The sequence below is a fragment of the Myotis yumanensis genome, unplaced genomic scaffold (assembly GCF_028538775.1).
Source record: "Myotis yumanensis isolate MYYU_CA2020_CCGP unplaced genomic scaffold, mMyoYum1.0.hap1 SCAF_5, whole genome shotgun sequence".
Lineage (NCBI taxonomy): Eukaryota > Metazoa > Chordata > Mammalia > Chiroptera > Vespertilionidae > Myotis > Myotis yumanensis.
In genome coordinates, this window is record NW_027223756.1 from 54,786,847 (window position 1) to 54,813,739 (window position 26,893).

The 26,893-nt window shown below is 41.7% G+C and overlaps 1 protein-coding gene across 6 annotated transcripts in view; it reads left to right on the forward strand.

The window, feature by feature from the left end:
• Positions 1–348: 348 nt before the first annotated feature.
• Positions 349–26,893, forward strand: part of DCLK2 (doublecortin like kinase 2) — a 137,561-nt gene continuing 111,016 nt past the window's right edge. For all 6 annotated transcript variants that reach the window (XR_011471549.1, XR_011471550.1, XM_070415293.1 and 3 more), the window contains exons 1-2: positions 349–1,028; positions 23,800–24,134. Coding sequence is in view for 4 of the 6 variants with exons in the window: in XM_070415293.1 (XP_070271394.1) it covers positions 608–1,028; positions 23,800–24,134 (756 nt within the window). In the remaining 2 variants the exon portion in view is untranslated. The remainder of the gene's footprint in view (positions 1,029–23,799; positions 24,135–26,893) is intronic.

Genomic DNA, 26,893 nt, shown 5'->3' on the forward strand with positions numbered 1-26,893 from the left:
TCCCGCTGGGCCAGGGGACCCGCGCGGCCTCGGCTCCACTCCGGCGCCCGGGGCCGGGAACGTGGGCGGGCCGGGCAGGGCGCGCCGCCCCCACGGGCCCGCGGCGCCGCTCCCACGCTCCCAGCCCCTCCCCCTCCTCTTCCTTCCTTCCCCGCAGCGCTCCGGGCAGCAGCCGGCGGATGCGAGCCGCACCGGGCGCCCGAGCTTTGTGTGCGCCCGCGGGCCCGGGGCGAGCCTGGGGCGGCCCGTCTGCGCGGCTCTCGGCCGGCTCCCCAGCGGGAGTTGTGAGGCGGGGCTGGGTAGAGGAGGCGCTTGGTGGGGGCGTGGGGCTCCCCGGCGGGCGGGAGGGACCGAGCTAGCCGCGCTGGACAATGAGCCCGGCTGCTGGACGCTGCGGCCGCTTATAGGAGGACGCGGGAGGGCCGGCGCCTCCGCGGCTCCGCGGCTCCACCTGCGAGGAGAGGGCGGGATGCCAGAGCCAGGTGTCCCGGCGCTATAAAGGCCCCTCGCGGCCAGGCGTTTCGGAGTTGGTTCTCGCGTGGGCGCTGGGCTACCTGCAGGCTTTGGCTGGGACGTGTGTTTGCGGGGAGCCCTCGGAGCCGCCGCGATGGCCAGCACCAGGAGCATTGAGCTGGAGCACTTTGAGGAACGGGACAAAAGGCCGCGGCCCGGGTCGCGGAGAGGGGCGCCCAGCTCGTCCGGGGGCAGTAGCAGCTCGGGCCCCAAGGGGAACGGGCTCATCCCCAGCCCGGCGCACAGTGCCCACTGCAGCTTCTACCGCACGCGGACCCTGCAGGCCCTGAGCTCCGAGAAGAAGGCCAAGAAGGCGCGCTTCTACCGGAATGGGGACCGCTACTTCAAGGGCCTGGTGTTTGCCATCTCCAGCGACCGCTTCCGGTCCTTCGACGCGCTGCTCATGGAGCTCACCCGCTCCCTGTCAGACAACGTGAACCTGCCCCAGGGCGTCCGCACCATCTACACCATCGACGGCAGCAGGAAGGTCACCAGCCTGGACGAGCTGCTGGAAGGTAGGAGGGGAGGGCCCAGCGCAGCAGGTGCGCCCCAGCAGGTGCAGTGGCCGCTGGCCCGCGTGCGCGCGCGCACACCCTTACCCCACGCGGAGGTGGGGGTAGGGGGAGGGAGCCTACGGGGTGTCTTCCAGGCCACGGGAATTGTACGCTATCTCTGCTTTTCCTTAAGCTCTGTGTGGAGCGCGCTATCCTCTGATTGTCCTTCCCAAGAGATTTGCCTTATAAAAAAAAGAAAAGAACAAAACAAAGAAAACATCCTAAAGGGCTTTGGACTTCGGTGACATCTCTTAAAATTGGCGAACTTGTTTTTTAATTGCAAACTATTTGAAAAGGTGGCTCCCCAGTGAGGATCTGGGTAACCCTTTAGCAAATAAGCTGTTTGCTCAGCCCCCTGTGTGTGGACCTCAGTGGAGACACCTGTGGTGCCAGCCTGTGGGAGGGACCCTGTTGTATCTGCTCTATTCGGAAGGTTGTGCTGTGAAAAGCTCTAGGTTGGCTTTCCTGGTTGGACTCCCAGCAGAAATTATATGAGCTCAGGAGGGGTGATCCTAGGCAATTGTTCTTAACCTTGGCTGCATCTTGGGTCACTGGAGATTTTAAAAAATATAGGTGCCTAACCCCCCCTTTCCCTCCCCTCCCCTGCAACCCCTTCCAGGTTAGGATGTAATTGGTTTGGGGTGTGGCCTGGGCATCCCGAGTTGTAAAAGCTCCACAGGTGATTCGAATGTGCAGCTAAGGTTGAAAACCACTGTTCTAAAGGGTTTTCTGCATTTGGTTGGTAATGAGGTGAATCAAGGTCAATCTCTCTTGCCCTCTCTTCTATTGAAATTAGCTAGTAGTTAGGATGATAGTTACAGGCCATTGGAATCAGCAGTTGCTTGGCAACTGCTTCACTCAAGTGTCAACCATGCTTCACTCAAAGGGACTGATTGGTTGTATGTTGAGTCATCCTTGAATTCCTGCAATACTTACTCTTCTTTTCTTCTAAAGAAAAAAAAAAAGCATTACTAAGTAAGTACAGGCATATCTAGGAGACATTGCAGGCTCAGTACCAGGCCGCCACAATAAAGCTAGGAGTACAATAAAGTGAGTTGTAATCTTTTTGCTGGTGGAGGGTCCTGCCTTCAATTTGTAAAGAAACACAACACCTGTGAAGCACAATAAAGTGAAATGCCAATAAAACAAGGTATGCCAGATCTAAATATCACCTGTAAAGATCAGACAGAACCCAAGTATTTGCTGCCTGCATGTTTACATACAGTCTGCCCTCATGCATCTTTCTTCATGCAAATGCCACCTTTGCTATAGTCATAGCAACATTGGCTTGGCAGGGAGAGGAAATTAAACTTTGAGCCAACTGTTTTTCTTATATCATTTCATCCTGTTCTTATGTTCTGAAGGCACTGTGCCCATTTTACACACACACACACGAGGAAAGTAACATGACTTGTCCCACAATCCCTGCAGTAGATGCTCTTTCTTCTACAGTTCACCTCTCATACACTGATGTGGCCACACTGAGGAGTCGTGGAAGTGGTTGAGTTTCTCTATTTGATCACTGTTGCCAGAAGTTTTCCCTTGTCTGGCTAGAAGAGGACCCAGCCAAACTTAAGTTGTCTCTTCAGCCTATGTGTGTGTTAGCGACTTCACGCATTCTCTTGGTCAGTTGTGTGTTTTGGTTTTAAAGGCTACTTGAGGAGGTGATGCCAACTGGAGGAGTCGATGTAAAATAAAGATACACTGTTAAACAGGCTTTTATCACTCCGTATCTTTATGGTGTTAGAAACCTAAGAACAACATTTGTCTAGATATTTCAAAACTGAGTAACAGATTGACTGGCCCAACACTGGAGTAGCAGCCCCATGGAAAGATCAAGGCAATGCCTATGGATTAAACACCCATTACTGGCATGCCCTTGGGATACTGTGCCTAGGGTGGTCTGAAGATTTTAGTACCTTCCTCTGAAGTAATTTTAACAGTACATTTGCTACGTGAAATTAATGTACTCCAAAGATGAATATCATCATAGGGGGAATTTGGTCAAGATAACCATTATGCGCATTAATTAATGAGAACATATATTGTATACTGAGTTTGTCATTGCCTAGGCAGTACACGGTCCACTGAGTCTAATTCTCAAACTGTAGTTTCAGCTGTACATGGAAGGGTTGGAACATTTTCTTCCCATGAGGATGAGACCCATAGAGTCCAAATTATACCATCATATGATAAATAATGATGCAACACATATTTGCACAACAGAAATGTTTTCCTAGTCTAGCCAATTGATCGCTTGTTTCCAGCAGTATTCAGTTACTGCAAAAGAAGAAAATTTGTGCACTTCTTTTGTCATAGTGGCATTCTCTCTGACAATGGATCTTTGTCTAAGTCTTGAATATTCCAGTAATGAGTGGAGTACCCTGTTGCAAGAGAGATTTTAAGAAAAAAAAAAAAACCCATCTATGCTCTAATATCAATTATTAGAGAATTTAAATAGTTTCAACTTTTAATTAAAATTGTGTGCTCCAGTGTTCAGATTTATCACACAGAAGAACTTATAGTTTTTATTTGATCAGTAAAAATAGGTCTGTAAATATTGCCCATGCTGTCAAAATTGACTACAAGATTCTCTAATATTATTTTTACACCATTATGGTTGACTCTCTTCCTCTCTGCCTCTTCTATCCCATGAAGTTTATAGTTTAGGAAACATTGTTTTTCCTAAAATATTTTCAGTGACGAATAAAGAAAGTGATGGCTCAAGACTGCCCATGGCATGAACACTCATCAGAACCCCAATCACATTGAACTCAGATAACAAAAGAAATTTGCATGGCCCAGATTTTTTTTTTTCTGCCCTTGACGTTGAGAGTCTCTGGCAACTAAAAACAGTGTGCTGGTGTAGGCTGGCACTCCTGTGCTACACTTGGCCAGCAGGCTACGCTAGGCCTATTGGTGTACCTCACCTTGCTCGCTTAATTTCACTGGTTGGTGCTGGGTATCTCGGTAGTCCTGTTTATTCTTTAAAACCTTCTCTCAGAGGAGGACTGTTTGTCATAACTGTCAATATTGGGGAAAATGAGACTGAGTTGGGTGAAGCTGTGAGCCAGCCAAGTTTGTATCATCTCTGATACTTAACTGAAGCTGTCCTGATGACTCACTCTTAAGTTCTCATGTTCCAGATTAAGAGTCAGAACTCCAAGTCTCAGCTCTGTTCCGTGAGTGTTCTCACCTACTGAACATTTTGGCTGTATTTGTAAAATGTTGATGTCCTAACAAGAGATGGCCAAGGATAGTAGAAATGAAGGCTGGCCAAGTGAAGATCCCTGGGTTCTACTGATTGTGGATTTGAGAAAAACTCACCTAGTTCCCTGGGCCTCAGTGTCCTTTTCTGTTCAAGGAAAGATTGAAAGTTTGGCAGATCTCCTCTCCAAGTCAGATTCCTTCAGGACTAAAAGGACACTCTCTTTCTCTACCTGTGTGGCTACATATGAGTATATGAGGGCCTGGGCTGCCTTTCCCTACTCAGAACCTTCCAGAAAACTGACTAGGCTATAGCTGTCCTCCTCTCAAGCAGGGAGTGGGTGTGGAGCTCTGGTGAAGTGTTTGCCAGGAGCCAAAATAATTAATAGCCACCAGTCTCTGCCTTTCCCATTCCAAAAGTAAAATGTCGTTTGGTGTTATCTCGGCCTGTTACCCCTCAGTCAGTAGTAAATAAGCTGATGGAATTTTTTGGCATGTGAGAGAATTTTGTGATTTTTTTTTTATAATTCTTACTGAGCATGTTTTTATTAATTTGAGAGAGAGAGAGAGAGAGAGAGAGAGAGAGAGAGAGAGAAGCATTGATTGCCTCCTGCATGCACCTCTGACTGGGAACTGAACCGCAACCTTTTGGTGTATAGGACGATGCTCCAACCAACTAACTGAGCCACCCAGCCAGGGCAATTTTTATGATTTTGATAAGTGATACTTCCATTCTTCAAGTTAACTTGAAAATTCACATGAATTAATTTGAATTTAAGAAAAGTAAAGTTCTAAAGAAATTAAGGACTTACGTTTCTGAGGTTTTCTTACTAAATCTAGTTTATTGATCTGCTGGGCTTGGTCAATTTCTTTGAAGGTGTTAAATTAAGATATAGTTACTGAGAGAGTTTTAAGTAAAAATAAGTCTCTAAGAACCCATATTGTAGGATTTTCCCCCCTTGAATGGTAGATTTTTATAGTAATAATAGAAACTTAGCTCTTGGAACTTGTTATGGGATTACATTCTTTCCTCACTGTGAGTTATAAGATACATTTGCAAAAATAAGTCAAAAGCTGTATGCATTAAAGGCATATATGATGATTGGACATGGCAGTTGAACATTGAATCTTAGGTCTGCAAAGCCTTCTCTGCCTGGCAGACTACGAGATTCTTTAAGACCTGCTTCACATATCACCTCTCTGGGAATCTCTTCCCACACCTCGGGAACATTGATCTCAAATAGTTGTTGATAAAGAGCACATTTTTGTTGTTTCAGGTGCTAGGGGTACAGTTTCTTCCCTCAAGATGCTCACAGTTAGAGGGAAAGAGATAGCAAACGTGTGTACACACACACACACACACACACACACACACACTTTGCAGCGAAAGTGCAGCATTGGCCGGGATGATGAAAAAAGCTTCCCAAGGGAACAGATGTTGGAGCCAAGGCCTGAGGTCAAGCTTATAACTCTTCCCTCTCCTTACAGCATTTTTCTTTGCCTCTATTATACCACTTATCTTTCCAGTTAGTGGTTTATTGGTCTGTCTTTTGCATTAGACTGAGAGCATCATGAGGTCAGGGATCTTGGACATGCAATAAATTCATTGAATAAATAGCCCAGAAAATTACTTTATTTCTAAATAAATAATTACTTAGAAATAAGTAATAAATTTTACTTCAAATAAAATTTTACTTCAAATAAATAGTACAGAAAATGATCTTATTTCCCCTGGCTGTCAAGGGAAGTTTTCTATGAATTAAGTTGGAATAGGGTTGTTCCTATATAAATGTGGAAATAGGTATTTTGAAAAATTGGATTACCTTTCACTTAAATCAAAGGTGCTGTGCTCAGTCCTCATTATGGGGAGAATGCCTCTTGCCTAAAACCTGCTTCGATAAATTTGATTCTTCTTTTCATCTCATTTACTTAAAACAGGGGAATTCAGATGTGCAATAATACAGCAGCAAATAAACTCTTCCCAGAGATAATGGGAAGAGAAGTTTTAATTTGGAGAATAAAGAATTCTAAAGGGTTGGGGAAAGAAAGGGAATATTTGGGAGAGCATTTATATGATTAGAGTATGCCATAATGATACTCGAGAGTTATAAGAAGAGATAAATATGTTACAGGGCTTTAAAATATAGAAATGGATATTTTATGGTCCTGTGAGGGGAAATTCCCTTGGGTAATGGTGGTCAAACTGCTTACTTCATTGCTGGTAGGACCAGGAGAGTTGCTGTAGGTCTGTACCTCGTAGCTAGGTCTCTTCCTCCTCACCCCACCTGCTCATGCTCCCACTTCTGTTTTTATCTCTTCTGATGAAATAAACAACTACCCTAAGGATTAGAGATTCTTTTTCTTCTTGGCATTACTGCTATGTATTAGATGTTTTATATGCAGTCACGGTGTGAGGGACTTGACGTGCTTCCTCACATTTAACCTTGTAATATCTTGTGAAAAATGGCAGCGATGTCTTCCCTGTTTTACAGATGAGGAAGCTGAGGCTCAGAGAGGCTAATCCTAAGAGGTGGGGCTGGAAGTTGAGGCCTTTCTCCCTGGCTTTTGAACTTCTGCTGTGTTCTACCACCTGTGGGGAAATGGGGTCCATTTCGACCCCTGAGGTTTGCATAGAACATAATAGATCAGCAGTCCAAACCTCCATCACTGTGCAGCCCAATGTTAATCATTTAGAGCTGGGAATTTAAGATCGCCGCAGTGCCTCAGTCACTGTAGGCATAAACATAAATGTTAGGATGCTGCCTGTATGGTTCCTGGAATAAAACACACCATTCTGTACACCTGCAAGGTAGTGTCTCTGCATTCAGGTTCTGCAGAGTTCCCTTGCTTGACTTCCGTTTTCTCATCCAGTAAATGAAAGGTGCGTTAGGTAATTGCTAAAGCCCCTTTGTCCTTTGAAGTTCAGTGATCTTGGGAAATTCTTCTGGCTCTGACTGGCTCCATGTACCTCTTTAAAAGTTGGCCAGGTCGCCCGGCTGGTGTGGCTTAGTGGTTGAGCATCGACCCCATACATCAAGAGGTCCTGGGTTCAATTCCTGTCCAGGACACATGCCCACGTTGTTGGCTCAATCCTCATTGGGGGCGTGCTGGAGGCAGCTGATCAATGTATCTCTTTCATCATTGATGTTTCAATCTCTCTATCCCTCTCCCATCCTTTCTCTCTAAAAATTAAAGACATTTTAAAACAATAAAAATAAATAAAAGTTGGCCAGGTCTTTTGAGCAGATGTGGTTACTCAGGTTTAGCTAAAGTTCTTAGACCCCTTCCCCCCCCAATAACTTATAAAAGGGTCTTCTTCATAGAATGCTCTGAGGAAAGGAAAAATTACAAACCCAGTGCGGGCTCATTGATTTTTTTATCCCATGCAACACATACTTCTGGCACATGATGTTTGATAATTAATGTTACTTTTGTGCCATATGTACTAGTAAGATATTTTAAATAGTGGGAATAGATGGATATAGGTATTTAAAAAATATTTCCAGTTAAAACAGCTAGCTGGACAGTTAGCTAGATTTGCAGAAGTAGAATAAGTTAATGTGAAAATAAAGTATTTGTTGCCCTTTCATATTTCAGTTTTTAAATATGTTTTCAAGAAAAATAATGCAATCTATTTTAATAATGTATAATTTTCACTACTTCTAAATGCCTCACTTGATTTTTCTCCTTAGACATCTGTCATAAGCACATTCTTGTACTTTTATTACTTGTATATGTTTTTAAATCCCAGGATTATTCTAAGCCCCTAATTTTTTCAGTGTCTACTTCGAGTTAGTTCTCTGACATAGCTTATATTTAGTTTTGTTCATATTTTGCATTCTTAAAAATTGTCTTTAGCAAATTTATTTCATGTATAGTTTTAATACAATCCGATACCTTTTAAGTTCCAATATTTTAAGGCTAGAATTTTCAGCTCTTAAAACATGCTTTAATTTTTATTATAATTTAGTGTTTTATTCTGTTTTCCCTGTCTTCTGCAGCCTAAATCAGTCAACTAGTTACATTGTGTAATTTGTCAGAAGCTACTATTTTATAGACCAAAGGTATGGGAAAATAGTGGTTTGTGAGATCAACTTAAGTATTTTTGATTATACTATAACATTTACTAACATCTTAAACAAAGTGGCTACAATCATCTATAATTATGACCTACTATATTACCTTTTGTTTATATGTTGATTAAATTATAATTACCTGCAACCAAAATATATCCTAGTGGATGGACGTTTTAAAGTATGGTCATTGATTTATCTCTTCCTTCACTATGTATGTTTTGCAAACTTCAGATTATTTTTAAATTTTTCTTTAGGAAAAAACAACACTGAGCCTTTATTGAGCGCTTACTCTGAGCCTGGTGCTGATATTCATGATCTTTATTTCTTAAAGGCAATGATTGATGTGCCCTTTCCCAATATCCTTGCTCATCATCTTGGCCTTTTTACATCACAGTATTTTGCCTCATCTGCTAAAAAATCAAGAAAATAAAAAAAGGAGTGTTGGAAACTTACTACTGGTTATACTCATGTTCATCAAGCCTCTGTGCAAGAAAGAACTTGAGAAATAGTCCAATGTAAACTCATCTCTTGTTAGGTTAGCGGTCAAGGCCAATAGCCAGAAGATTTCACATGAACCTTCTAATAAAGCACTGAGCAGAGAGTCCTAGCAGGCAGTGGCTCTTTGATAAATAGTAGTGGTCCTCGGCATCTTAAAACAAAATTTGTGTCCTAGTAACTCTGCTCCCCCGCCCCGTACCCCCGCACCCTCTCCCCAGTAATTCTAGAGCCACCATTTGAATCTCCATAAGGCTCATCATGCTTCTGCATGGCAGCCCTTCAGGCGTTTTGAAACAGTGCTCATGCTTTCCTCCACCATTTCCCCTTCCCTCCTGCCTGCTAAACACCTCTTTTCTGAACACACATCTGATTTCTGAGTCCTTCATCACTTGCTCTGAAGCTTTGCAAGCCACCCTCATCATCAGTCACTAACTTAAAACTGGGGCCAGGCCTTCCTCTTAGATCTCACAGTGAGATTTCAGGGATGAAGGGGAAAGGTGTTAACAAAGGACTCCAGAAGTTGGGGAAACTCTGTCCAGGAAACTTTTACCGCCGCTTGGATGGTGATCAATTGAAAGACTGACCCTATATCCTTTATACCACAGTTTATTTGCAAATATTATTAGAGGGATACATTTTTATCCGAAGGTGTCTCTCTCTCTCTCTCTCTCTCTCTCTCTCTCTTTCTTAATATCCTTATGATTGCAGTGTTTCTCAAATTTTAGCAATGTTTGGGATACTTAAAAATGAAAACTGTAAAAAGCTAACAGCCAAATTGCAGAAGCCCATTATTGCCTTCATTACTTTAATTAAATTGTTACTTAAATATTTATAAATATAAAGGTAGGTGTGTACTTATGCATATAGGTCTTATACACCAATACACCCCAAATTGATAATGGAAATACCAATAAAACTGTATTGGTATTCACAATAAAAATGCAAAATAGCAACATAAAGCTATAGATACTACTTGCTCAAATTAAATTGTTGTTCCCAGTGTGACCATGGTGCTGAATGCTGAGTTCAGATGGCTGAGTGATGAGTCAGTTTTGTGCTGCTAATGAGCCTTCATTCCTGCAGAGTAAAACTATGTCCTCTGGCCTTAACTTGCTGTGCACGTCTTTTCCTTAAGTCCACTTTTCCTCCTTAACTGACAGCAGAGTTACACCTGATGCCGAAAGAGGTGAGGCTGTGGACAGAGTGGCCTGGCTGTCCTTGGTTCAGAAGCAGTTGTTCAGATGTTCCAAAATTGGGTGATATAAACATTTTAAATCTTATCATCAAAACTAGAGGCCCGGTGCATGAAATATTACCCGGCCTGCACCCTCTCCAATCTGGGACCCATTGAGGGATGTCTGACTGCCCGTTTAGGCCTGATCCCTGTCGGACATTCCTCTCACAATCTGGAACTGCTGGCTCCTAACTGCTTGCCTGATTGCCTCCTAACCATTCCCCTGTCGGTCTGATTGATGCCTAACTGCTCCCCTGCAGGCCTGGTTGCCCCCAACTGCCCTCCCCTGCAGGCCTGGTCACCCCCAACTGCCCTCCCCTGCAGGCCTGGTTGCCCCAGCTGCCCTCCCCTGCCAGCCTGATCACCCACAACTGCCCTCCCCTTCCAGCCATCTTGTGGTGGCATCTTGTGACAGTCATCTTGTGATGACATCACACGTGACCCCACCTAGGCTTTTATTACATAGGATAAGGACAGAGTTAAAATCGCTCCGGTGAGCTCTTGCAGATTGTGGTATCCAGCTGGCTCAGACATGAGGAGCAGGTCTGTAGTTTTCATCCTACCAGGAGATTAGATACAATTAGTACTTTTTCAGTGAGCAGGCTTGAAGGCTTTTTGGTTAATGAGTAGAATTTTTATTTTCCTTTTACATATTTTTAAAAAATCTTAAACTCCTCATAAATTTCAATGGTGAAAAATGGATTTGTGGACATACTTCTTTATAGATACTCAGATGTAGCTTTTGTGCCCCTTTCTCAGTAGATGGTACAGATGGTGAAGTTGGATGTGACTTTGGGAGACAACTTCTTTTGGCCACTTGCCATCAGATGTGTTGAAAGAGCATTGGTCTTAGGGGTGAAAGATCTTATTTTGTGCCCTTAGTTCCACCCTGCAGGAAAGGCTATTATATTCATTTTGTGAATGTGACAGCATTGGATCAGAGACACAGCAAATGAGTGAAGAGTGGAAACAGCCTCCTGGCCAGAGAGATGAACTCTGTGTTACTCTAATGATCCCCATGAGTTTAAATTCTGGGCATTGTACAGTTCAGGCAGTAAACTTAAGTTGTTTATACAGAGGAATAAGTCAGTCTTTTTCCTCACCCTGTGTTTTCTTAAACAACTGGAGTGGAGGCTTCTCTCTGATGTGCTTTACATGGAGATACACACATTATAATCCACCTGTAGGAAAATCTCCCAGATGCTGTACTGATGAAGGACATCAAACTGCCTTGTAGATGCAACACATCCAGCTTCATTTTCCTTGGTTATATTCCTCTGGAAGTAGTTTTTCTCATTTTGGAAGTTAGAAAAGAATTTCATTTTTTTCTGACACTAGATGTGAACTGTCTTTTTGTCTTTCCTTTTCTATGTTAACATATTTAAATCTTTGGATGGGGGTTTCTCTAAGCTTGAGAGTCCTTGTACCATACACTCATAAACAAGTTTTCCTTCTCATCAAAGTTCAGTGCTTGCTGTCACTGCCAGAGTTATGTATAGTTTCAATGTCCAAATTTTGTGTAACTACTTTTCTGTCATGAATGTCAAAATAGTTTATAATTATAAACTACTAGTGGTGTTAGACAGTTAATGTAGATATTTTAATAGAGGTGGATGAGAGACTTGACAGTAACTGATAGAAAAATGGGCTAAAACATACTGTTTTTGAATTTCCAACTGCATGTGGTTGCATGTAGCTATTTGTGATTTCTCTCAGTAACTTGACATTTTAAATGTTGAGGGATTATTGTGATTTAGCTATTAAGTAGATATAGAGAATATATAGAGTGCCCCCCCAAATATATACACACTTGAACAGCTGATGGTTAAATTTTGAAAATGAAATGTATTTTAATAAATACTGCCTTTTTAATTATTCAAAGTGTATACATTTTTGAGGACACCTTATGTATTATGTCTGTATATATAATACATACCTATATATAAACACACACACACACACACACACACACACACACACATATATATATATATATACCATTAATTGAAAGAGACATTACATCTGTTGGACTAAAAAGGTACCCTGGACTCTTGATGCTTTGGAGTGAAAAAAGAATGTTGGTGGGTACTAGATAGTCCTCATGTCCTGCTTGTTTTCCTGTATGGCTTAGGTCACCTTTTGTGGGACTAGCATTACCTAAAAGTGTCTCAGACCACGCATGACATCTTTCAGGAGCCTGACCCTGAGCCTCCCAGGTCATCGTGTGTAAACAGCTATGCTGTGGAAGAGTAATGCAAATCAGTTTGTTTTGCAAATAGATATTTTTGTCATTACTTCGACAAACATGTTTTGAGTGCTTATTACATTCCAGATGCTGTGCTACATGTGGGTGGTATGAAAAAGATACAGTCAGTTTTTTCAAGGAGCTGCTATTCTAGGCAATGGTTTGCAATGAGGGATTGTTTGCACATTCACCTGTGAAATTTAAAAACCTTACCTCTGTTTTGGTGTACTGCCTTCCAGTGATTTTGGCTCAGTTGAACTGTGGCGAGGCCTGGACATCTGTACCTATAAAACATAGTCACCTGATTTTTAAAAACTCTCTATTCATAACCTCTGGAAGAGACAGATAAAGAATAAATGATTTTAAGTCCTGGCTTGGAGGCTCAGTTGGTTGGAGCATTTTCCTGTACATCAAAAGGTTGCGGGTTCAATTCCCATTCAGGCACATACCTAGGTTGTGGGTTTGATCCCTGGTCTGGGCACAAATGAGAGGCAACCCATTGATGTTTTATCTCTCACATCGATGTTTCTCTTTCTCTCTCTCTCTCTCTCTCTCTCTCTCTTTTTTCTTCTTCTTCTTCTTCTTCTTCTTCTTCTTCTTCTTCTTCTTCTTCTTCTCCTCCTCCTCCTCCTCCTCCTCCTCCTCCTCCTCCTCCTCTCTGCCCCTTCTCTTGCTAAAAAAATCAATTAAAACATATCCTCAGTTGAGGATTAAAAAAAGAATAAATGATTATGAGAAACTAACATTGAAAACTGAAAACTCACAGTACAAGAGTGCTCAAGAATGATGTAATTTTAAAATTTTTCCTTTAAAATTATGAAACATACTAGATGCCCGGTGCACAGATTTGTGCACTGGTGGGGTCCCTCAGCCTGGCCTGCGGGGATCAGTGGACCTCTGCACCACCCCAGCCTGGCCTTACCTGCCAGCTCGTCGGGCTCCAGCCTGCTGTCTGTGTTGATCCTTCACAGCACAGCACAAAGTAGTGCGCAATAGGCAATCAGCTGGGGAGGATCCCGAGCCTGGGCTGGGCGCTATGCCCACCACTCGAGCTCGCAGGGGGAGTGTCTGTGGGAGAGGCTCGTGCTGCTGCAGCTGTGCTCACCAGCTGTGAGCCCGGTGTCTGGCACCCACCTGTCAGTTGAGCGGTGTTCCTGCTGTGGGAGTGCACTGACCACCAGGGGGCAGCTCCTGCATTGAGCACCTGCCCCCTGGTGGTCAGTGCGTGTCATAGCTACTGGCCGGTCTTCCGGTTGCTTAGGCTTTTATATATATACTAGAGGCCCAGTGCACAAAAATTTGTGCACTCCGGGGGGTAGGGAGGGGGGTCCCCCAGCCCGGCCTGTGCCTTCTCGCAGTCTGGGACACCTCGGGAGATAACGACCTGCTGGCTTAGGCCTGCTCCCGGGTGGCAGAGGGCAAGCCCAATCCCTAGGTGCAGCCCCTGGTCAGGCTCAGAGCAGGGCCAATTGGGGAGTTGGGGCGCCGCCCCTTGTCATGCACAGAGCAGGGCGGATCGGGAGGTTGCGATGCCACCCTCAGTCACGCTCAGGGTAGGGCCTATTGGGGGGTTGGGGCACCGCCCCCTGTCATACTCAAGGCAGGGTCGATGGGGAGGTTGCGGTGCCACCCCCTGTCACTTACAGAGCAGGGCCGATCAGGGGGTTGGGGCGCTGCCCCCTTTCACTCACAGAGCAGGGCCCATCAGGGGGGTTGGGGCTCCGTACCCTGTCACACACAGAGCAGGGCCCATCAGGGGGTTGAGGAGCTCCCCCCTGTCATGCACAGAGTAGGGCCGATAGGGGAGTTGGGGCACCACCCCCTGTCACACACAGAGCAGGGCGGATCAGGGGGTTGGGGCGCTGAACCCTGTCACACTCAGGGCAGGGTCAATGGGGAGGTTATGACTCTACCCTGTCACACACAGAGCAAGGCCCGTGGAGGGGGTTTGGGGCGCCACCCTCTATCACCCACAGAGCCAGGCCGATCAGGGGGTTGGGGCGCCACCCTCTATCACCCACAGAGCCAGGCCGATCAGGGGGTTGGGGCGCCGCTACTGTCACACTCGGGGCAGGGCCGATAGAGAGGTTATGGCTCTACCCTGTCACACACAGAGCAGGGCCGATCAGGGGGTTGGTGCTCTGCACCCTGTCAAACACAGAGCCGGAGGGCAATCCGGGGATTGTGGAGCTCCCCCCTATCAGGCACAGAGCAGGGCTGATCAGGGCATTGGGGCACCTTCCCCTGTCACGAACAGAGCAGGGCGGATAGGGAGGTTTTGGCCCCGCCCCCTGTCACACACAGAGCCGCAGGGTGATCCGGGGGTTTGGGCGCTGCCCCCTGTCACGCTGATCCTGGTGCCAGGAGGCATATTACCCTTTTACTATATAGAATAGAGGCCTCGTGCATGGGTGGGGGCCTGCTGGTTTGCCCTGAAGGGTGTCCTGGATCAGGGTGGGCGTCCCCACTGGAGTGCCTGGCCAGTCTGGGTGAGGGGCTGAGGGCTGTTTTCCGGAAGCCGGTGACTGGAGCTCCCAACCGCTCCTTGTTTTCTTTTCTTTTTTTTTTTTTTATTCTGGGCCAGCTTTAGCTCTGAGGCCTCGCTGCTGAAAACATCGATACAATGTTGTGGTCCGGCTGACTTTCAGTCCGGCTGGTTTCTGGGGTTTTGTTTAGCTTCTTATTTGCAACATAGTACATAGTTGCGTAGACTTGCAGCTGAGAGGCCGGCAAGTGAGGCGGGAAACGTTGGAGTCCGCAGTCACTGAAGCAAGCAAGCCTCCCTGCTCGCTTCAGTGCATGGCTGCCGGCCGCCATCTTGGCTGACAGTTAATTTGCATAAAGATATGCTGATTAGCCAATGGGAAGGGTAGCGGTCGTACGCTAATTACCATGTTTTTCTTTTATTAGTGTAGATAGATACCTACAGGAAGTTCATAAAACATACATGCACAGCCTATTGAGTTACCATGAGGCGAACACCTCCATGATTACCAGCCATGTATGCCAGTATCTGAGATGCTCTCCCTTGGTCTCTTTCCCGTTATAACTCTTCAGGGGAACAGCAGCCTGACTCTTGCTTTTCTTTATATTTTTGCTACAATGAAGACATCCTCATCAAAATAGTTAACTGGTATCTGTTTTGAACTCTACAGAAATTGACTCCTACTGCATATAGTCCTTTGTCATCTTTTGCTCCCTATTGTTTCACATAGCTTGTTTGTTCATTTGCATTACTGTTATGACCACACTGTAATCTAGGTTGGATAATGTGAATTGATTCTCATCTTTGGCTATTGAACAATACTTCTATGAACATACACATATGTGTATGTATGTAGAGAGAGATAATATATGTTCTGGTGCCCATGTGCATTAATTTCTCTGGGGTACTTTCCTGGGGTGGATTTCAGGGTCCCATGTTATGTATGTTGTCAATCCTCCCAGCAGTATGTGAAGTTTCTACTGCTTTACTTTCTTGTCAGTGGCAAGAAATCTTGACAGGTCATAAAAAGAGGCAAGGTAAAAGGAGGAGGAAGGTTATCCTGTATAATAATCCTATATAATAAAGAGGTAACATACAAATTGACCCTCACTCCATCATGCCATCACAAGATGGCTGTGCCCACAGCAGAGGCAGGGTTCCCGTACCACAAGATGGTTGTGCCCACAGCGGAGGCGGGGTTCCTGTAACGAGCCATAACGAGTGATCAGCAGGGACCTGAGGCTGCATGGCTACGGGCTGGGGTGGGGGACCTGAGGCCGCGCCCCCCCACCCAGTGGGGCTTGACTGGGGACCTGAGGCTGCACCCCCCACCTGATGGGGCTTGACTGGGGTGGGGCCGACCGGGTCTGGGTCTCTTGCGGTTTTGAGGTGCGCACGGGTGGGTGGGGACTTGACTCTGGGTCCCACGGCGTGCCCCAGACTCTAACAGGAGGAAGATTTTCATAAAAATTTTACTAATTTTCTTTCATCTCTGACACTTCTATTATAAAGGGCAAATAGCAATAATAAAATATTTCCTCTAATTCCCTTTTAATGTGCATGAATTTCGTGCACCAGGCCACTAGTTTCAGGTATATAAGGAGGAATGAGACTAAGGGGGTATGATGAGATTGGAAGGAAATTGCAAATACACTGGTGTGGTGCTAATTTGGGAACCTGTGGGAAAGTGGCAGAAGATGAGGCTGGAAGTGTGTGATGTGCTGAGGACTTTGTCCTGTGTTCTAAAGTCAAGGAAGCAGGCAGGAGACATCAGATCCACATTGTGCAAACCTTTCTGTGGCAGCTCTGTGGAGGATGAGGGGGTGAGGCCTGATACACGGAGTTTACTCTAATCCAGGGAGGATGAGAGAAGGCAGGGTTGATGGTGGATTCCAGAGGTGCTTTGACCAAAGTGAACAGTCTTGTAGGGAAAGGGAGGAGAGAAGCAGGAGTCTTGGTTTTTGCTTATGTAACTATATAGATAGTGATTTCATTCAATATGTTGTGAAATTCAGGAAGAAGAGAGTTTGAGGTCAGGATGGCAATGATGGGGCATGATGTTAGTTTTAGACATGTAGCATGTGTGAAATCCATATATTTAGTAGAAATGTTCTGTAAGTGACTTGAACTCAAGAGAAAGGACTAGGCTGGGGATGTCCTCATTGTTTGAGACGTCTGGGTATAGGTGGGGGTTGAAGCAAAGAGGGTGGAGAATCTAAGGGGGGTGAGGGATGCCTGGATGGGTGAGAGACAAGGATCCTGAAAAGCAGGCCAAGGTAAGAGGTAAAACAAAAGAAATTAGATCATGGAAGCCAAGGAGAAAGGATCTGAAGGAAGAGAATCATGAGTGGTGTCCAGTGCCCTCAGAAAACATCAAGTGAAATTAGAAAGATGTGCTTTGCATTTAGCAGTTTAGAAAGAAGTATTTGGGGGTCAGGGTGAGCAATGTTTCAGCCAGTGGAGTGCAGGGAGCAGAAGTGACGCTGCAGTAGCTTAAGAGCAAATGCTGGGTGAGGAAGTAGGGAAAACAGATGAGGAGTGCTTAATTATTTTTTCAATTACAGTTGGCATTCAATATTATATTAGTGTTAGGTACAGCATAGTGATTAAACATTTATTTAATTTACAAAGTGATCATCCTCCCCTCATAAGTCTAGTACCCACCTGGCAATATACGTAGTTATTATAACACTATTGACTATATTCCCCGTGACTATTTTGTAACTTCTGATTTGTATTTCTTAATCCCTTCACCTTTTTCTCCTAGCCCAGTGATGGCGAACCTATGACACGCATGTCAGAGGTGACACGCGAACTCATTTTTTTGGTTGATTTTTCTTTGTTAAATGGCATTTGAATATATAAAATAAATATTAAAAATATGTCTTTGTTTTACTATGGTTGCAAATATCAAAAAATTTCTATATGTGACACGGCACCAGAGTTAAGTTAGGGTTTTTCAAAATGCTGACACGCCGAGCTCAAAAGGTTCGCCATCACTGTTCTAGCCCCTCAACCCCTCTCCCACTTGGCAATCATCAGTTTGTTCTCTGTTTCTGTGTTTGTTTCTGTTTTGTTCGTTCATTTATTTTGTATTTTAGATTCCATATATAAGTGAAATCATATGGTGGTTTTTTTTAGGTGTTTGTTTTTTTTCTGACTTATTTCACTTAGCATAATACCCTCTAGGTCCATCCATGTCGTCACAAATGGCAAGATTTTCATTCCTTTTATGGCCAAGTAATATTTCTGTGTGTGTGTGTGAGAAAGAGAGAGAGAGAGAGAGAGAGAGAGAGAGAGATCTTTAGTAATGCAATCATCTATCAATGATCACTTAGGTTGCTTCCATATCTTGGCTATTTGAAATAATGCTGTAATGAACATAGGGATGCATATATCTTTTTGAATTAGTGTTTCAGATTTCTTCAGATAAATACACAGAAGTGGGATTGCTGGATCATATGGTAGTTTTATTTTTAATTATTTTTAGGAACCTACATACTATTTTCCACAGTGGCTGCACCAATTTGCAGTCCCACCAACAGTGCACAAGGGTTCCGTTTTCTCCACATCCTCACCAACACTTGTTTGTTGGTTTATTGATGTGGGGTCAGAGCGACCTGCCATTCTGACAGGTGTGAGGTGACAGCCATTCTGACAGGTGTGCGATTATATATCACTGTAGTTTTAACTTGCATTTCTCTGATTTGTTATGTTGAGCATCTTTTCATATGTCTATTGGCCATCTGTATGTCCTCTTTGGAGAAATGTCTATTGAGGTCCTCTGCGCATTTTTAAGTTGGCTTGTTTGGGGGTTTTCGCTGTTAAGTTGTATGAGTTCTTTATATATTCTGTTATTAACCCCATATGAGATATACCATAAGCAGGTATCTTCTCCCATTCAGTAAGTTGCCTTTTTGTTTTGTTGATTTCCTTTGCTGTGCAGAAACTTTTTAGTTTGATGACATCTAATTTGATTACTTTTTTCTTTTCCCTTGCCCAAGAAGACATATCCAAAAATATTACTAAGAGCAGTGTCAAATATTTTACAGTCTATTTTTTTTTCTTCTAGGAGTTTTATGGTTTCAGGTCTTGCATTTAAGTCTTTAACCCATTTTGAGTTTATTCTTGTATATGGTGTAAGGAAGTTGTCTAACTTCATTTTTTTTTTTTGCATGTATCTGTCCAGTTTTCCCAGCACCATTTATTGAAGAGACTGTCTTTACTCCATTCCCTTTGTTATAGATTAGTTGACCATATAGGCTTGTGTTTATTTCTGAGCTGTCTATTTGGTTCCATTGTTCTGTGTGTCTGTTTTTTATGCCAGTACCATGCTGTTTTGATTAGCATAGCCTTGCAGTATAGTTTGATATCAGATAGTGTGTATACCTCCGACATTGTTCCTCTTTCTTAAGAGTACTTTGGCTATTCAGGGTCATTTATGGTTCCAATGAGGAGTGTATTTTTACCTTGACAGTGAATGGAAGCCAAAAGCCCATTAGGTTTAATGAGATGAGAAATGAAGAGAGGGTAGGATCTGTGTGTGAGAGACACTGTGTATAATAATATTGTAGAGAGGACTGTCTAGTTTAACGGAGGAGAGAAGAAGAATGCCCTTGATATCTCAGTATGAGGAGAGGGAAGGACCCAAGTCCTCATAGAGGGACTTAACGATGACTAGGAGGAGGGTATCCTTATCACTGAAAAGGGAGAGGAGGTGGAAAAATTGGCACAGACTGAAATATATTTGTAGGGAAGGTTTTCAGAGAACAAGAAATTTGCAAGTTCCTAGGTTTTAACAGCCTTTTGCCTCTTAAATAGGAGGCAATTAATTTGCTTAAGGATAAACATTAATGGTTAATAAGTACCCAGGTTGTATTACACAGTTGTGAGCACTTAGTTTGTCAACCTTCTAAACATAAAGTCATAAAAAATGTCTTTGAACAAATGTCAATGGGAAGAAGCCATAACCATGCCTCTGGAGAGACCCTTAAAAGGAAATTGAAAGACTTTGTTTTATACCATGCTTGAAGACAACTCACTTATGCTTCTACCCATCCTCTTTCTGTACAGAAAGCAAATCCTCTTTGTATATAGCATTCATATGTCATAATTTTCAAAATGGTTTCCTCTTAGCATCTTACGGTCAAAGAACTGGTATCAAAGAGAGTGTATCTGAATTCTCTTCAGCCAAGAACCACCAAGAACACAACTATGGTTGCGTTTATTAGTCACTGCATCAAGGATGCACGGGCAAAGGTGACATTATGGGGTGTCTCAGGAAGAGCGTTAGATCTGTCTTAGAATTGGGGCTTCAGTTGGATACTTTCAGGGAGGATCTAAGAAAGCAGGGACTCATTCTGTAGTGAGTGCTGTCAAGAGGAAAGGCATTTCTATAATTGGGTATCTCTTAAATCTTACAGGGAGAGCAAACTAGATTGAGGAAAAAGCTGTAATTGATAAAGTTGTAGTCATTCATTGAGTGTGAGAGGGGGATATTTGGTATTGTGTGGATTGCACAATGACCTAGTTTTGTATCACTTTATCATAGTCTCAGAGTGACTTTGTCTGACATAGCTATTCTGTGAGACTGGATCCCATGGGAGAACATAGGTCTGATTGTGAGCGTCAGACCAGCTTGAAATCACATTGAGTCTAACTATGAATGTTAGATCAGTCCTGGAATTCAGGGACTGCTTAATTTTCTTTATGTCCATATGATATACAGTATATGTATATCTACACATTTATATCCTAGTTTAACTCGTTTTTAATTATATCTTATCCTTTCCTTGCTTTGGCAAGTGCAGTATTACCATGCATTGGGAAGAGTTAAATTCTCTCATTACGCATTTCATTAGTATATCGAGACTTCAGAATATACTTTTTCAGCTGTATTAGTAGCATAAAATGTACCTCCATTCGGAAAGCTTGTTATATTTCCTGGGAATGGGCAGAAATAAGATTCTTACACTGATCCCGGTGGGAAGTAGGTGGTGATGGAGGCAGATAGGAAGGGCATTTTCAGAAATATTTAAAGGATAGAGTGGACAGGACTCAATGTCAAGATGTATGTAGGGAACCAAAAGAAAGAAGGCTGGCCCCTAAGTTTCTAGCTGACTAGTTTGAATAGGAAGTGAAGTTGCTCCTCCGGATGGGGAGGAGGGGAGCAGTGGTAAGCTAGCTGGCAGGGGAGTAACAAATCTTATCAAACAAGACTCCACACAGTAGCATGAATCTGGTTGGGGCGAGGCCCATTGCTTCTAATCAATCTTGTAGGTGTCTAGTATCTAACAGAATAGTAATTTATTGTGAAACTGCCCAAGGAACCAAGAGCTTAAATTCTTTTGTCAGCACATAGGCAAAGCTCTCGCTGTAGGCAAATTTATGTAAGTGACAAGATTACAATCAGATTGTTTGGGCTGGGTGGGGACATGACAAGGGAAGCTGGCCTGGGTATTGTGGTGGTATTGTTATCAAGGTATGACATCTATACTGTAGGGTTTTATGTGCCCAGTATAAAGAAACACAAAGCTAACCTCAAAACCATGTCCTGAACAGCCGTGTTGAAATGTTGAGTGCCAAGATGCCAAAGTAGGTTTGATATCATGTCAGCACCTAGCACACGAGCTGGTGCATAGTAGGTATTCAGTGCATATTGTGAAGGTCAATCTAGGCTTAACAGAAGAGTACCCTATGAATTATTATTTACATCTCCTGTGGATGTGGAGAAGGGGTGAGGCTCTCTCTAGCAGGCACTGGCCAGCCTTGGTTCAAAACTATACATAGTTATTACGGATCTGATTTAGGAGTTTTAAATAGAAACATGAAGGAAGGGAGAGGAGGAGAGAATGAAAATTTATCTGTAACCACACAAAAACAAATTAAAAGACAGGCTTCCTTTGCCTATTTTCATTTTGACATTCGGCACCCATGTAAAGAGGCAAAATACAGAAAGATTTAAAAGGCAGCTCTCCTGGTTAATATGTCGACTGTGCAGGGACTACATTGATCAAGAAAATTTGACATATTAAATATTTCTTGTTTCTTTTTCCCAGTGTCTTTTTCTCTTTCTATTGGGACAGGCTTTTCTCCAGCTGACTTCTCTCTGATCTTAAAAAAAGAAAATCACCTTTTCTTGCTGAGGTTCCTCTTTTTTATTGTAGTACTTTGGATCAGAACATACAATTTAATTTTTATCATAGGTAAAATTAGTAAGAGCTTTTCAGTGTGAGAGTTTCTTCCTCTATAAAGTTAAAGCAAAATCATAATTGTTTATTTTTGCTTATTAATCATGCATATGCTATATGGTTCTATTTTATTAAATTCATACCTATTTTGAAATTATGTGACACTTTCCCAGATGATTACACTATGAACAATGATTTAGATAAACCTACAGAGATGAAAAATCTTTAAATGGTGATGGTTGGGCTGGACTTCAAACTACTGTTGTGGATACAGCATTAAAGCCTATGACCCATCCCCCAGATTTCTTGGACAGGGACCCAATTATACCTCCTCTTTTTAGGCCCTTTTATATGTCCGATCTGTTACTGAATTGTTCATGTGCCTTTGGAAGTCTTTAAGTTCTCCAGTAATCGGGATTTAAACAGCATCCTGATAATAATTAAATATATTTATATTAATAGGTTTTCTTCAGAACTTCTCCTTCAGTATTTTGGTTATTTTTGTTTTAAGCATTCACAGCATTTAAGGGTTGTATTCTATCATTATAATATTAAGAATGAGACTATACAGAATGGGTGAAAAAATAATGGCTTCTTTTTGAGTTAGAAGATATCTTAGAGAAATTCTTAGATTGTAACCCTTTTATTTTATATGCCAAAAAGTTAAGATTAAAATAATTGGTGGCTTCTGAATCTCCCAAAAGAAAAATTATTTTTAAACATGTAATTATGCTTGTTCAATCAAAATATATTATTTTTCAACATATAATTTTGGGCCCTAACCGGTTTGGCTCAGTGGATAGAGCTTCGACCTGTGGACTGAAAGGTCCCAGTTTTGATTCCAGTCAAGGGCATGTACCTTGGTTGCGGGCACATCCCCAGTAGGCAGCTGATTGATGTTTCTCTCTCATTGATGATTCTAACTCTCTATCCCTCTCTCTTCCTCTCTGTAAAAAAATCAATAAAACACATTTAAAAAAAACATAATTTTGCAACTTTAATGAACATTTACTCAGTAAATCAATTGACATAGTATAGTTTTTATGTTTTTCTTAATAAAAATTGAGCAGAAGACTGTGTGTGCTGAACACATCATTTTAACTACTTAATATCTTTCCCATTTAAATAGATATAGAAAGGGCTATCTATTTAAACTAATTATTTTTAAATCTACATTCTTTAATTAAAGAAAAATGCTGAGGTATGCTTCTTTGAGTTTTCAAAACTTTTCTTGCTTTTTGTGGTGCTTCATTAATTGAGTAAATGATCCTATAACTGAATATAATTTAGTCAGTTATGTGAAGTTGTAGTGATCATTCTTTGATTATGACTGAAATCTATAATTGGAAGAAGGAAGAAAATAGTTTTATTTATATGACTATATTCCTTTGTGATATAATTATTTCTTCCAGGTGAAATTCTGTAAAAATTAAATTAGTTAATAGACTTTGGAACTAAGGATACTTTAGAATTCATCTGTGGCAACAACTTCATGTTACAGACAATGATATTGAGACCCAGATTGCGGAGAAATTTTCCGGGAAGACACTTTGGATCAGAACAAAACCCTGATTTTTCTTGTTTCTTTGTCCAGTGATTTTCACTTGGTGATGCATGTTGTTCCCAATACCAACCTAGATGCTATTAAAAGCGAAGGGAGGGTGGGGAGAGTGCTAGAGAAGGGCAGGGATCCTTTCAGAGAACCTGCTCAGTTTAGGGGTTCGTTCAGTGGGTGTCCAGCATTTGTTCTTCCACGGTGGGGGCATCATGCTAATAAAACCGATGTTTGCTTTTTAGGTGAGAGTTACGTGTGTGCATCAAACGAACCATTTCGTAAAGTTGATTACACCAAAAACATTAATCCGAACTGGTCTGTGAACATCAAGGGTGGGACCGCCCGAGCCTTGGCTGCTCCCACCTCGGTGAAAAGTGAAGTGAAGGAAAGTAAAGATTTCATCAAGCCCAAGCTAGTGACTGTGATTCGAAGCGGAGTGAAGCCTAGAAAAGCCGTGCGGATTCTTCTGAATAAGAAGACCGCTCATTCCTTTGAACAAGTCTTAACCGATATCACCGAAGCCATTAAACTAGACTCAGGAGTGGTCAAGAGGCTCTGCACCCTGGACGGAAAGCAGGTACGGTGATTCTTAGCCACCCCCGCCCCCCCGCTCCCCATCTTACTTTTAAATTCTCCTTTACCGTGGCAGTTACATGTGTGACAATATGAGCTTTGTAACTGCTAGATATTTTAGTAGTGTGTGTGTGCGCGCGGGCGTGCTTACATGTGTATGAATTAGCCTTAATCATAAGAGTTGTAAGCGACCCACCTGTCTCTTTTACACAAATGTCTCAAAATTACATAGATAGAAATCTATACGTCTTATGGTCATTGGAAGGGAAATGTAAACTTGTGAGGGAAAAGTGTACGTTGAAGAGGCTTCCTACAGTAAGTGGGATGTTCTCTACTTAAGAATAAGAACACCTAATGACTAGTAGAGTCATTATGGGCTTGGGGAAGCCACAGAAGTAAAAATTAAAGATATTTAACATTTTTTTTTAGCAAAGCCTCTCCTCCCCACTCATGTATAATACGGAAAATGCATTTAAAGGAAAATATTTTCATGAGAATGTCCATATGAATTTCATAGGGAAGAATGGAGGTAATTAATCAGCATTTCTGAAAAAAATACATAAATTACACAGGGAAATGCATGCCAAATTATGGTAACAATATACCAGGAACGCTAATGGGCTAAAAAAAAAAAAATTGGGCAAATTGCAAGTACGCATGAATAGCAGTTACACAAATACTGAGTTTTGCCACAATCAGATTATCATTCCTAAAAAGAAACATGCGGTTTCTGAAGTGTATTTTCTCTAGTTTCAATAAGGTTAAATTGTTTATATTTACATTGCATAAACATAGTTTCCAGTATTCACTTTGTTTCTTCATTTCATTTTGTTTCTTCTCTTGAAAAGAATTTATTTTGAAGTGTTTGGCTCATGTAGTACTGAAAATGAATAATACTAAACACTGGAGCAGTGTCTTCTGGCAGGGGAAAAAAAATAGTTTTCTAAGACCAGATCTAGTTACTACATTGCTTCCTGGATCATTAACAAAATTTTAAAAATAGGTTCTAAAAATTCCAGTAGAGTTCAATGAAGTTATGACTTCTCTAATTAATTAAATTAATGATTAAAAGGCAGCCTGCCCCAAAACAGGTTCAGATGACTGGGAATAGCCACTTTACAAGTTGATTTATTCTGCAAGTAAGTGACCACAAGGAAAAAGGGAGATTTGATAAGTCAAATAGCTAATTCTTGGTGGACACAGGGGAAATACGAACTATAGAGACAGATATTTAAGATGCCTAACAAAAGAAAAGAAAATCGTAAGTATGCCAAATTAGAAAACCTAAGTGGCATATAAACAGTACATGCAGATGAGATTTTAAAAATTGAAACTTATTTGGAAATCTCCAAATGAATGTTTTTAGGGAAATTTTAAGTGAAATAAAGAAGTTGAATGTCTAATTAAAATAGTAACCATTGAAATTTTAATAGTTATCTAAAAAAAAATTATCTTCAAAAAGACTCCAGACTAGAAATATTTATATGGAGAAATGTTGACTAAAGCACAGGCAATCCCAAATCAACATATTAAAGAATAATACACTGCTATGAGTAGGGTTTATGACAGGAATGAAAGGATGGCTTATTGTTAAGAAACCTGTTAATACATGGGACCTAGAAGATAAAGTTATTGCACACATAATCCCAAAAAAGATATCACAAAAGCACTTGATAGAATACAAAATCTAAGTTCAATTAGGGATTTAGTAATAAAAATGGAGAATTCCCTAACAGACTAAAAAATCCTCTCTGAAACAAAAGGTCTGTGTAATTGGTATACAAATGAGATACTGGAAGTATTTCTATGATAATCAGGTAAGGATGCCTGATAGCAGCAGTATTCAACATTCTTCTATACATTCTTCCTGATTTTTATTTATAGTTTAATTGCAATTTCAATAAGAATCTAAATGATTTTGGGGGAAGCGGGGGGAGGGACACATGACAAAGTGATTTTAAAAGTTAATCTGGAAAAATAGGCAGGAAAATTTTGGAAATAATGATTAATGGGCTCTCATGCTACCAGATATTAAATCACCATTCTCATACTATGCCAAAAATAAATTCCAGGTGTTTTAAAAATATTGATGTCAAAATGAAACCAAAGAACTAAAGGAAAAGATGTCAATAGTTATGGTGACATAGGAAAGGATTTTCTAAGCATACACGTAGTGGGAAGATCACAAAGGAAAAGGTTGGTTAGACAACATAAAAATTAAAACTTTCTAGATGTTATAAGCAAGGGTTATATATTTTTATATTACATCATAATAGTTTAATATGAAAAAAACCTTAACACTGCAATGGCAAAATGAATCAAACACCAAACAGACAGTTTGAAAAGGTAGAATTATAAATACTAAGTATAAGACGGCACAGTCTCACTGAATAAATATGCATGAAAACAATGATATGGGTTTTTTTTATATTTAAAGTTCATGTTTTTGAAAAAGAAAATGTCCATTATATTTTGACATGCAGTTCGTTGGCATTCTCAATGAATGATGGAAGTGTAAATTTCATAATCTTTATGGAAAGCAGTTTGTTTTGGACTATACAAATGTCCTTTCCATTTGAACTAATAATTTAACTTATCCTAAATAACCTGAGATGCCAACATAATTATGCACGAGAATTCATCCCAGCAATAAGATCAAAAGATTGAAAACAATTTAAAATCCCTAAAAGAGAAAACAGTTAAATAATATTACCATAGCATTCCTAGGAGTGGCCTTTAAAAACTGTTTGGGGGGCAACTTAA